Source organism: Marmota flaviventris, chromosome 10, assembly GCF_047511675.1.
Source record: "Marmota flaviventris isolate mMarFla1 chromosome 10, mMarFla1.hap1, whole genome shotgun sequence".
Classification (NCBI taxonomy): Eukaryota; Metazoa; Chordata; class Mammalia; order Rodentia; family Sciuridae; genus Marmota; species Marmota flaviventris.
Window position 1 is genome coordinate 120,272,252 of NC_092507.1, and position 13,782 is coordinate 120,286,033.

Here is a 13,782-nt window from a genome sequence, read left to right on the forward strand (position 1 = left end):
CCAGGGACTGGAGAGAGTGTTATTCTAGCTGCCAAGTCTAGACTATTCTTGGTGGTACCCCTGTATCCAACGGAGGTTAACAAGCAGAGTTGAGGGACATAGTGAACAAGCAGCAGCATAGCATCCTAAAATTCTAGATGTTGTTTCCTATCAAAGGAAGAAATCTCTGCTGAATCAACAGAGAGAGGAAAAAATCAAACAGCAGCTAACTAATGCAAACTGACAGGAAACCCAGCATAGAAGGAACCGCACTTGCTAGTTAGCTTTAGGTTCATGTTGGGTGAGTTATTTACTCTTTCTAAACCCTGGTTTTCTTATCATATAGAGATAATTCCTATATCACAAGGTTGCTCTGAGAATTAAATAAGATAAAAATTTGAAAGCATCTAGCATACAGCCTTCATTGAGCTAGAATCTATCCAATTTGTAAGGAAGCTCATCAGTTGCACAAATCTACATCTACGAAGAACAGACTCTTCAAACCATTTGCCACTATTTCTAATTGCATGTCCTTGAAGATCCCTGAAAACTAACCCCCTACCACAGGCCATGGATAAATGCTTGAGTAGGCTGAAATGCTTCCTCTCCTACTTACCTCTGTAAACCTTTGACTTCTAGAAGAGGCCTGCCTGACGGGCCCTGTACCAAAATCCTACAAAGCTGGCTACATAGCCCTATGAGCGGTAGAGTTTCTCGCTATGATTTAACTCTCAGAGATCTTGGGTGGAACAGTTTCTCTAGGCCCCTCCTGGATATTCTAAGCTCTGCTCAGAGGCCTGAGTCAATTTTCTATGGGTCACTGCCCAGTTAAGGACAAAGTGGCCTCTGGAAACAGGGAGGCCCAGCTAAGGATGTAGAAAGTAGGAGAGTCCAGAATCTGGAAAAGTAGATAAACACAATGGAGAGAGAAATGTGATGGGAAGTCCTTTGCAGGCAATGGGAGTATAGAAGACACTACTCCTCATGAACTATAGAAATTACTTCTCCATACAGGATGGAGAATTAACGATTCAGGATGTCAAAAGCACCACATTCTGGGCTGGGGTTGTGGCTCAGTGGTAGAGTGCTTGCCTGGCACATGTGAAGCCCTGGGTTCGATCCTCAGCACCACATAAAAATAAATAAAATAAAGGTATTGTGTCCAACTACAACTAAAAAATAAATATTAAAAAAAAAAGCATCGAATCCCCTCAAAGAGGGCCACAGGAAACTAGATTCCTACAATCCAGTAACCATATCTTTCTTCCCCCAGTCTCTGGAGGCCCTTAGTAAAGATGAAATCATGTATGTAGCTGCCAACAATTGCTGGCAGAATGGCTCTGTTCAGAATAAGCACTCTACAACAGCATCTCAGAGAGGTGAGTAAATATTTATCATCTCTAGGAGCTCCTCAACTAATTTTTCTAGTACTAAGACTGCCTGACCATAACTACCATGACAACAGCAACAGATATCTGCCATTATATACCTGAAGCTGAAAACTGACTTTGGAGTCTCAAGTTAAAAGGATCCCTCTAATCTTTCATTTCCCACCCTAAGCTAAGAAAATATATAGTGTGGTAAAAAAGTGTACGATAAAATTTCAGCTACTCAGGATGCTGAGGCAGGAGGAACCTAAGTTCAAAGCAGCCTAGTCAAATTACCAAGGCCATCTCAAAAAAATAAAAAATAAAGGCTGAGGTTGTAGCTCAGTGGTAGAGCACTTGCCTAGCATATGTGAGGTACTGGGTTTGATTCTCTGCCCCATATATAAATAAATAAATAAAATAAAGGTCTATTGACAACTAAAAAAATTTAAAAATAATAATAAAAGAAAGAACGAGCTGCGGGGGTATAGCTCAGTGGTGCAGTGCTTGCCTAGCAAGGTAGGACCTTGAGTTCAATCCCTAGTTGGGGTTGGGGGGGAAGTGTAATAGTATACACTGCTCCTTTATGGGACATTTTGGCCTTGAAGGACTAAATTCTACGGTCTTCAGGAAAGGAAGAAATGATCCAATGGGCAAAATCCTCAAGAACCCACATCAATGAGGAGTTACTCAACAGCGGGTTCCAAGCACAGCTAGCCCTTCCTTTCCCCGTACACAGAACTGACATAGGGCCTTGAGCATCTCAGATTCTGGCATCCTCTGATGGGCCTAGAACCAATCCCCTATGGATACTTAAGGACAACCTATATTCAACAAAGAGTCCCTTGTATGTGAAATGGGATGATTTATGGAAAAAAAACTGGAAATGACTCAAAGCCCATTCCCTAGCGATTCCATGGAAAGGATATAAATTACTCCCTGGGGAAAATATGGCAGGGACATACTTCTAATCAAATGCAATGCTAAGACCTATCCATAACTTCAAGAAGTTCTGACTTGTTTGGGCCACAGCTCCTGCTTTCAGTCTCACTTCAAGGTGGCTGGCCCCTCTTTGACAAAGGAATAACCAGGAGCTGCAAAGGCTCATGCAAGTAGGAACTACATGTTCTAACTCCTCCAATCTCTGGCACTATTTTTATCCCATTCCCTCCCCAAATTGGGCTGGGGATGAGCAAGGAGACTGGTCTTCAAAGGGAGGAATGAGGTCAAAGAGAAGAAAGGATACAAGGAACATTCCCTGGGGTAGAAGAGTCTCAGCCCCTGACCTTGACTAATGCTTCATATTCCAGGCCTCTAAAGAGCCTTTCCAAATCATACCCAACTATAATGACCCCATCCTCTTCATTATTCTAATCAGATCTTCTTTGTTTTAAACCTTCTTTTGGGTGTGTCTTCAGATGATAAACTGTGGAAGGCAGACTTTGGGTCTCACCCATCTTATTTCCCTATAATTCTAAACACACAGTAAGTGTACATGGTCAGGGGGCTACCTCTGCGTACCTGTGAATAGATAGACCTGTAAAGGAAAATTACCCAGCCAGAACAAGCACAGGTCAGTTGGTCAACAACCAGGTTTTGATAACTTCTGTGTGCAGAGATCTGTGCTGAGGCCCAGATGAAGAAGTCAGAGCCCTTAAAATCACTCTGGTCTAGTGGGGTTGACAGAACCACAAACGGGGGGAAAATAGTGTTGTAAGGCTAGCTGGAAAGTTTGAATGCAAAGGACAAAAGGCCAAGAAGGAAGGAGAGTAGAGGAGCTTGAGGCACAATAAGAAACATCTGCACCATGAAGGAGATTAGGGGGAAAAAAAAAGGACTCTCCCTTCCTCTTCTCCCTGGAAACAGTAAAAAGTTCATTCTCAGTCTAAAAAAGCAAGAAAATAAATGCTTCCCTTCTTTTGTGGTCTCCTCCTGCCATATCATTTTGTTTACTGAACAGGATGCTGTCTTACCCTGTGGTTTAAATTAAATCACAGGCACGATGACCCCTGTAGGAATCAGGATGAGGAATAAACAGATTATCATCCACCATTAGTCTTTTCCCTTCCATACAACTGATAGAGGAACCAAAGGCAGTAGTTTTACTACTGACATAAAAGTGGCCATTTCTTTCTCTCGTGGTGGTGTAGTACTCAGAGATGGAACAACGGCCTCACGCATGCCAGGCAAGCACTTAACCATTTGAACTACATCTCTAGTCCCCAAAATGGTCATTTCGTTAAAAAAAAAAAAGGATAATTTGAATATCCAGGTAATCCTAAGCAAGATTTTTTTTTTTAACTAACTCAATTTAATTTTTGGAAATACATTATTTTTGCAGTATTATTTACATTTCTAATTATATTTATTTTGATTTTTAAAAAAAATAACCACAAAACAAACTTTATCTAAATGTTCAGAGAACTACTGGGGGGAAGCCAAACTACAAGTAGACTTTTGCCGGTAGGTAATCTGCAGTTGCTATTTAACCACCTCTTGATTCACACTGTCTCACTGTCTTGTGTCTGAACTAATAGTTTTTCAAATAAACTTATGAGTTTCACCTATCTGCCTATCTACCCTCTAATAACTGATAAAGGGCTATAACAAAATCAGAAGCAGCAGAATGAACAGTGAAGAGCCAGGGCCTATTAATTTCCTCATCCTGTCTCTAGATAACCACTGAGTTGAAGCACTGAATAGGCTTTACAAATAGTTCAGGAATCATGCCTCAGTTCTGGGCTGGGTCTTATATTCCTATGTCAATAACTTTGTGTACAGCATAGGAAAGAGATATGTGATCAACTCCAAACCAGCAGGGGAAGAACAACTGGGGGAAGAGAAGGGAGGAACAACTACCAAGTTCCCTAAGAATTCCCATTCTGTTCCATGGTATTGCCTCACTCCATCCTTTTTAAAAATGAGGTACTAGGAATTAAACTCAAGGCATGGGGCATGCTTGGCAAGTGTGCTACTACTGAGTGAGCTACCTCCCCTGCCCTACATTCTTCTCAGCAACTCTGTGTTCTCTATCTCTTCTACGGAACATGGTCCCCTAGGTCACATTCACTTGTTCACCCCATTCCTGTGGCTGAGGCTACTGAACTAACACTATTCACGTGTCCTCATTCTAAATGCCTAGTTGACTGGCAACTGGCTGTGTCTGCCGACGTCAATAATACCATCTAACAGGAGGGTCCAAGGCCTGCTGCAAGCTCCTATCAGCCCAAGACACCTACACACACACAAACACACACACATTATTCTCAAGTCAATATGATCTGGGTCTGAAACAGAGTGGACATTAAAAATAGCTGTGATGTGTATGTGGAAAGGAATAAAAATAAATAAATTCGGTAAATCTGGATGCTGTATCCCTTCCATCACCAACACCCCTCACCCATTTTCAGACTAGTGGCTGCTGTTACTATGACAACCTATCCAGGAAGTTGGCCCACACTTCTTCCTTCAGGAGCAGGAAACTAGAGCAGTGTTTGTGTTGCCTTGGAAAAAACTTGAAGGCCTTTCCCCCCACCCCCACCCATATCCGCTCCGTATCCCTCAACCCAATTTCTTAACTCCCTTCCCCACCCGCCACACCTACCTCCTCTAACTCATCCTTGGCATCCAAACTGGTTGAAAGTAGCAGCCTCCCCCCTCCTGGGGCTCCTGCTCCCGCTCCTCCTCCACCTCCCGCCGCTCCCGAAGCAGCTGCTGCTGCTGCCCCCTTTCCCTTCTGTAACTCCATGGCAGCAGCCAGGAGACGGGAAAAGGCCGGGGAGTGGGTGGGTGGGAAGTCCTAGACGTGGGGAACTCGGGGTCGCCCGGGAAGAGGGGCCGGAGGCCGTGGGGAGGGGAGGGCGCGGGCCCCCGTGCTCGGCACTCCGCCCTCCTCTCCGAGGCCGCGCCTGGGAGGCACGAAGGCGGCCGGTCCTGCAAGGCAGCTTCCGGGGTGGCAGGGCTGTAGGGAAGCCGTTAGCTCAGAGTGCGGTAGCCGGGGTCTGCGCCCCGCGGTGGCTGGGCGAGGCTCCGGCCCTGGGGCCGTGGGAGGGCAGCCCTCTCTGGCTTCTGACCCTAACCGAGGGGAAGACCCTAAGTTTCTGCCCCTAGCGGTGGGGGCGGGGGAGTCCTGCCCCCGCGGTCGGGGCCGGGAGGTCTTCCCAGCCGGCGCCCAGGGTTTGCGGAGCGAGGCTCCTTTGGATCCGGGCCCTAGAGGGTGAGGGTGAGGCAGTAGCGCTACAGGAGGACACGGATGACCAGCTTCTCCTCACGCCACACAGAGGCGGCCATGGTGGAAGGCCGAGGCGACGTAGGGGGCGGGGGAAATCGTGGCGACCCGCGCCGGAAGTGAGCAGTTGCGGTCTCGCGCCTCCGCCAATGGCTGCTTCCGCCGTGGCGCAGGCTCTCGGGGTGTGTGTCGTGGGGCGGGGGGAGGCCGACGGCGGAGGACGGGTCTTTTCCTTGTCTACCAATGGTATTTGAGAAGAAACGAGCCCTGTCTGATGGGCAGCCAGCTTGCTCAATCGCCCCCTCTCTGTCCCCCAAGGGGCGGGACTACGAAAGGATCCAGGAAAAAGAGAGGCTGCGCGTGCGCGGACTAGAGAGCACGCGCGGTGCTTGCCTGGGTGCGCTTGCTCCAGGGGCGAGGGTGGGTTCGGGCACCTGGACACTGCCTCTGCGTGGCTGCGGGGGACACGCCTGTCCGCAAACGGGCAGTGTAGGGGAGGGAACCGAGCACGACTCTTAGGTGGCCCCCGAGCAAACGCCCGCGGATGGCACGGAGTCAGCTCCCTGAGCTGAGTGCATCCCACAGGCAAGTGCGGGCACCTCTGCAAGTGCAGTGGTCCCTTCGCCCAAGTGCCTGAACTCAGGTGCGCAAGCCAGTGGGGCCAGCACGAGCTCTAATAAAAATCTGCAGACCGGAGAAGCCATCTTCATATTCCCCCCGAGTCTCTGGGACCGACCCATGCCGCTGAAATCATTGTACTCTCACTCAGCAATTCACCGAGGAGTAGTGTGAGAGCAGTGTGGTTACTGGGTTATGTGTGAGTTCATTTTTACTTTGTTCCCCATCTGTGTATCTCGGTAGCATTTTCCATTCTTTAGAAACACTTTAAGGATTGCCTTACACACCAAAGCAAAATCTCTCTCTTTTTTTTTTTTTTTTGGCCAGTGCAGGGGACGGAACCCAGCACTTCACTCTTAGGCAAGTGCTTTGCTTTGTGCTTTATCACTGACCTTCATCTCTAGCCAACTTTTGCTGTGTGTGTGTGTGTGTGTGTGTGTGTGTGTGTGTGTGTGACTGGAGACTGAACCCAGGGACACCACACTACTGCTGAACTACATTCCCAACTCTTTTCTGTAACGTGGAGACCAGGGCAACCTGTTAGCTTTAAGAAGACTATGGAACTAATGTATATGAGGTCATTTTTTTAAAAGCTGGAATGCACTGTACTAGTTATTCCTACACCAAGCTGGCTGTAGTAGCACATACCTATAGTCCCAGTGACTTGGGAGGCTGAGGCAGGAGGATTACAAGTTCGAGGCCAGCCTGGGCAACAAGCAGACCCTGTTTCAAAACAGGCTGGAGATGTAGCTCAGTGGTAGAGCACCCCTGAGTTAAATCCTTAGTTCCACAAAACAACACACACACACACACAAACCTAGTCATCACTATTCTACATATAGAACTAGTTTTTAAATTTTTTTCAGTTGTAGATGGACACAATACCTTAATTTAATTTATTTATTTACATGTGGTGCTGAGGATCTAACGCAGTACCACACACATGCTAGGCAAGCGCTCTACCACTGAACTACAACCCTAGCCCTAGAACTATTTTCACATTTGCAGTATCTTATTTTAACTATACCTTTTATTATGTTTTTCTTATTTTAAAAAACTATATATTTCTGTTGAAGTCCTGTGGCTGTACCTTCAAGCTGGCTCAGTCATTCATCATTTTGTTTGTCATGCTAGGTATCATTTTGACTTTGTGTGTTTTAATTATCCATAAAATAAGACCTAGACTGGATGATCTCCTAATAGCTTTCCAACACTTAGTCTACAGTTCCACTGTATGCTTTGGATTCCTTCTAGGTACAAAGCCCTGCTTTAGCCATTGATGAACACAAACTTAAGTTATTGCAATAGCATTATTCTGTGTAAGTGGAAACACACATATTAGATGAAAAACAGGAAGTAAGTTGTAGAACATTGTGTATATGATGGTTCTATTTGTGTGTGGGAACCTGGATGATATACATATGTAAATATACATATGTATATGTATCTCTGGAAATATACACAAAACCTGTGTAATATTATGTAATGTTGTTTTTCTCTGTTTTTTTTTTGTTGTTGTTGTTTTGTTTTTTGACACGGGATTGAATGCATGGGTACTTTACCACTGAGTTATACCTCCAGCCCATTTTTTTATTTTAAGATGGGTTTCTGGGCTGGGGTTGTGGCTCAGCGGTAGAGCGCTTGCCTAGCACATGTGAGGCCCTGGGTTTGATCCTCAGCGCCACATAAAAACAAATAAACAAAATAAAGGTATTGTGTACAACTAAAAAATAAATATTAAAAAAAAAAAAAAAGATGGGTTTCACATTAAGTTGCTGAGGCTGGCCTCCAATTTGTGATTCTCCTGCCTCAGTGTCCTGAGTTGCTGGGATTACAGGCATGTACCACCCTCCCCAGCATGATGGTTTTAAAAATAAGTTCCATTTAGGGGTTGGAGGTATAGCTCAAGGCTTGCTCATTGCCTAGAATGTATAAATCTCTGGGTTCATTCTTCAGCACAACCTAAATAAATAAATAAATAAATGGAGTGACTATGTAAATATAGTGTTTGTTTTTTCAGAACACACCTGACTTAAAACTTTCTATAGCAAAGTTTACTTTCCCCTTCTCTAACACATTGGGTCAGGAAACAAGCTGCAGTTCTTCTTATAGATATTAATTAAATAATACTTAGATCAATGGCTTGCTATATGCCATGCAACATTCCAAATATTTTACATGGTTTTGTTTTCTTCTCTTTTCTTTTTGTACCAGGGACTGAACTCATGGGTGCTTAACTACTGATTCACATCCCCAGCCTTTTTATTTTTTATTTTGAGATAGAATCTCACTAAGTTGCTTAGGGTCCTGCTGAATTGCTGAGGCTGGACTCAAACTTGCGATCCCCTTGCCTCAGCCTCCTGAGACTCTAGGATTACAAGTGTGCACCACAGTAACATTATTTATTGTAGCCGAAACTAGAAATAATTCAAAAATCCCATCAATACTAGAAAATATAGTGCTAGGCGGGGGCTGTGGCTCAGCAGTAGAGCGCCCGCCTAGCACGTGCGAGGCCCTGGGTTCGATCCTCAGCACCACATAAAAATAAATAAATAAAATAAAGGTATTGTGTCCAACTACAACTAAAAAATAAATATTTAAAAAAGCATACTACATATAAAATATAGATTTATTTACATAATGAAATTCAGCAATAAAAAAGAGCAAACTTCATAACACCCACAATACTGGATTTGTCTCACAGACGTATTGCTGATTGAAAGAATCCAGACACATTAAGTACATATGTTTATAAAGTTCAGAAACAATAAAACTTAGCTGTGCCAATAGAAATAAAAGTAATAGTTACCTCTGAAAGTTTGAGGGTTGGGGGAGATATTGAATGGGAAAGATATGAAAGAGTCTTTGAGGTGCTGGTAACAATCATCTTTTTCTGGGTGATAGGTCTATGTTGTATATAAATGAAAAACTATGGAGCTATACACATTAGGTTTGTTTTACCTCCATTTTAAAAAGTGAAGTATGGTGTGTGGCTTAGTGGTGGAGCATTTGCTTGGCATGCATGAGGCCTTGGGTTTGGTGCCCAGCACCACCAAACAAACAAACAAAAACCCAAGAAGAAAAAGCACATAAGTCTAAACTGAGAAACCACTTTTCATCTGTCAGGTTGGCAAAAATTCCAAAGTTTGAAAACATTGTTAATGTTTACCTGTTACTGGGGTTGAACCCAGGGATACTCTACCACTGAGCTGCATCCCAGCCCTCACCCCCTTTTTTTAATTATTAGACAGGGTCTCACTAAATTATCCAGACTGGCTTTAAACTTGTAACCCTCTTGTTCTTAACATTTCGGAAAATTAGTTACACTCATGCATTACTGGTAAGTGTGCAAGTTGGTAAACCCCACATAGGAAAAATAGATATAAAAACTGGAATAAATATAAAAATTACAAATACATATTACAGTCAGGTATGGTGACCCACACCTGTAATCCCAGCTGCTCAAGAGCATTACAATTTCAAAAGTGATCTAAATGAATTCTCGAGACAGTCTCTCAAAATTTAAAGCCAGGCACTGTAATTCCAACGACTCAGGACTCAGGCAGATACCTGTAATTCTAATTATTCAGGACTCTGAGGCAGGAGGATCACAGTTCAAGGCTAGTCTAGACAATTTCATGAAACCCTGTCTCAAAATAACAAAGAGGACTGGGGATATAGCTCAGTGGTTGAGCAGTCTTGGATTCAATCCCTAGTAGTAACCCCCCAAAATGCATATCCCACTTCTAGGGGTATATCTTGAAGATATACTGCTTGAAACATGATATAGATATGATAGTACACATTAGGTATGGGTATGAAATTAAATATTTCAGCACTGTATATAATAATATAAGATCATTGAAGAAGATACACCCAAAAATGGAAAGACATCCCACGTACATGGATTGGAAGAATGAAATGTCCATAGTACTGAAAGCAATCTATAGAGTAAATGCAATTCCTGTCAAAATACCAATTAAAAAAAAAAAACTGAAAATTTGTATGGAACTAAAAAAGATTTCTAAGCCAAAGTAACTCTGCATAAAAAGAACAAAGATGAAAGTATCACACTCCCTGACTTCAAAATGTATTATGAAGCTGTAGTATCTAAAAATGTGCTACAGGGCAGGGGCTGGGGCTCAGCAGTAGAGCACCTGCCTAGCACGTGCGAGGCCCTGGGTTCAATCCACAGCACCACATAAAAAATAAATAAATAAAATAAAGATATTGTGTCCAACTCCAACTAAAAAATAAATATTTAAAAAAGCAAAAAAAAAAAAAGCATACTACATAAAAACAGACATGAGAACAATGGAATGGAATAGAAAAACCAAAAGCAAATTCACACGTTTACAGCAAAGATAGCAAAAACATACATTGGAAAAAGGATAGTCTCTTCCTTACATGGTGCTGGGAAAACTGGATACATGCAGAAGAATAATACTAATCAACAGTACATGAAAAAATGCTCACCATCTCTAGTAGTCAGAGAAATGCAAATCAAAACCACCCTAAGATACCATCTCACTCCAGTGAGATTGGCAGCCATTATGAAGTCAAACAACAGCAAGTGCTGGCGAGGATGTGGGGAAAAGGGTACACTTGTACATTGCTGGTGGGACTGCAAATTGGTGCGGCCAATTTGGAAAGCAGTATGGAGATTCCTTGGAAAGCTGGGAATGGAACCACCATTTGACCCAGCTATTCCCCTTCTCGGACTATTCCCTAAAGACCTTAAAAGAGCGTACTATAGGGATACTGCTAATCAATGTTCATAGCAGCACAATTCACAATAGCTAGACTGTGGTACCAACCTAGATGCCCTTCAATAGATGAATGGATAAAAAAAATGTGGCATTTATACACAATGGAGTATTTCTCTGCACTAAAAAATGACAAAATCATGGAATTTGCAGGGAAATGGATGGCATTAGAGCAGATTATGCTAAGTGAAGCTAGCCAATCCCTAAAAAACAAATGCCAAATGTCTTCTTTGATATAAGGAGAGCAACTAAGAACAGAGCAGGGTGGAAGAGCATGAGAAGAAGATAAACATTAAACAGGGACGAGAGGTGGGAGGGAAAGGGAGAGAGAAGGGAAATTGCATGGAAATGGAAGGAGACCCTCATTGTTATACAAAATTACATATAAGAGGAAGTGAGGGGAAAGGGAAAAAAACAAGGGGGAGAAATGAATTACAGTAGATGGGGTAGAGAGAGAAGATGGGAGGGGAGGGGAGGGGAGGGGGGATAGTAGAGGATAGGAAAGGCAACAGAACACAACAGACACTAGTATGGCAATATGTAAAAAAGTGGATGTGTAACCGATGTGATTCTGCAATCTGTATACAGGGTAAAAATGGGAGTTCATAACCCACTTGAATCAAATGTATGAAATATGATATGTCAAGAACCATGTAATGTTTTGAACAACTAATAATAAAAAAAAAAAAAGAAGAGGAATACTAGAGTTTTCTGAGGCTGGCTTCAGGTATCACTTCAAAATGGATGGAAGACTTAGACATGAAACCCAAAAGAGAAGCCAGGTACCATGTGGTGGTGCAGCCTGTAATCCCTGCTATTTGGGAGGCTGAGGCAGGAGGATCACCAGTTCAAAGCCAACCTGGGCAATTTAACAACACCCTGTCTCAAAATGAAAAATAATAATTTGGGGATGTAACTCAGTAGTAAAGCATTTTGTGTTCAAACCTGGGGGTGGGTGGATGGGTGCTGAAACAGAAGCTACTAGAAGAAAACAAAGGAAACAATTCAGGGCAAGCTTTTTTTTGATATGACCCCCAAAGCACAAGCAACAAAAGCAAAAATTGACACTATGGGACGATATCAAACTAAAAAGCTTCTGCACAGCAAGGGAAACAAGCAGAGAATTTAGAGACATCCTACAGAGTGAGAGAAAATACTTGCAAACTATTTAACAAGAGATTAATATCCAGAATATAGGACAGGATATATAGCTCAGTGGCAGAGGGCAGAGTGCTGACCTAGTATATAGGAGGCCCTGAGTTCAATCCTCGGGGGAGGGAGACTGACGTGTTAATATGCAACTTTTTTTTTTATTCTGTAGTTGAACCCAGGACCTCCTGCATGCTAGGCCAGTGCTTTACCATTGAGCTGTACCCCAACTCTATTTATATTTGAATATATTTTAAGAGGACATTTTCCCCCCAGAACTACATCCCCCACCCTTTTTATTTATTTATTTTTTTATTGTTGTACATGTGGCCACAAGTGGCCAATTGTGTGACACATGTAGGTAGGTGACAGTTTGTCTGCTTTCTTCAGAATGTGTACCTGGACCATTCTGCTCTGGGGGAGTGGGAGACAGGTTGTTAAAGGGAAAAGTCAGCCAGGTGTGTTGGCGCATGCCTGTAATCCCAGTGGCTCGGGAGGCTGAGGCAGGAGGATCAAGAATTCAAAGCCAGCCTCAGCAAAAGCGAGGCACTAAGCAACTCAGGGAGACCCTGTCTCTAAATAAAATACAAAATAGGGCTGGGGATATGGCTCAGTGGTCGAGTGCCCCTCAGTCCCTGGTACTCCCCCAAAAAAAGAGAAATATGAAAAATCCCTAGAAATGACCACATACTCATTATTTATCTATGTGTTTGTCTTTCGTCATGAGTAATGATTTCTTTTGCTTTTTTTTCACCTAATAGCATAATAAATACTACTTTCTATGATAATACAGTACAATATCCCTGTATTTCTTCTCCCCTCCCACCCTCCCTTCCTCTCCCTGCCCCAGGAGGGATTGAACCCAAGGGCACTGTACCACTGAGCTACAACCTCAGCCTTTTTATTTTGAGTCAGGGTCTCACTGAGTTGTTTAGAGGCTCACTGAGGCTGGTTTGGAATGTGGTCCTCCTGCCTCAGCCTCTGGAGTTGCTGGGATTCCAGGTGTGCCACATGCCTAGGGATATCCCTTTATTTCTTAAAACTTCATGACATCAGTCCCACATAATTTAACCATTTTTCTATCAAGGAAACTTGCTTTTAAAAATTTGTATTTTTAAAAAATATTTATTTTTAGTTGTAGTTGGACCCAATAGTTTTAATTTATTTGTTCATTTTTATGTGGTGCTGAGGATCGAACCCAGTGCCTCGCCTATACTAGGCAAGTGCTCTACCACTGAGCTACAGCCCAGCCCTAAAAAAATTGTATTTCAATAGAAAAGGATGCATTGTCTACCCTTCCAGGTTATAAATTCTAACACAGTTCATTGTCTTTGAGAGATTTGTACCTTTTTAAAATTGAAACTGTAATTGTATATATGTCAATTCTGTCCATCTGGTAATTAGTCTTTAGGTTCCCCCATCCTGCCCTACCCCATGGAAAACCAGTTTTGTCTCACCTCAACATTCCTTTACTTCAAATAAATCTATGACATTTTAAATTTTCCTTTGAAATTTTCATAACATTCGCCTGATTCCCTCATATCATAAGTAAAATAAATTCCTTAACACATGTTCATTTTTTTAAGAGAGGGAGAGAGAGAGAGAGAGAATTTTTAAAAATATTTATTTTGGGGGCTGGGGATGTGGCTCAAGCTGTAGCGCGCTTGCCTGCCAT

The 13,782-nt window shown here is 42.9% G+C and overlaps 1 protein-coding gene across 1 annotated transcript in view; it reads right to left on the reverse strand.

The window, feature by feature from the left end:
• Window positions 1–5,667, reverse strand: part of Ints3 (integrator complex subunit 3) — a 40,934-nt gene extending 35,267 nt beyond the window's left edge. Inside the window, exon 1 of the mRNA XM_027920779.2 lies at window positions 4,951–5,667. Within this exon, the coding sequence (XP_027776580.2) occupies window positions 4,951–5,094 (144 nt within the window). The 5' untranslated portion in view covers window positions 5,095–5,667. The remainder of the gene's footprint in view (window positions 1–4,950) is intronic.
• Window positions 5,668–13,782: the final 8,115 nt, after the last annotated feature.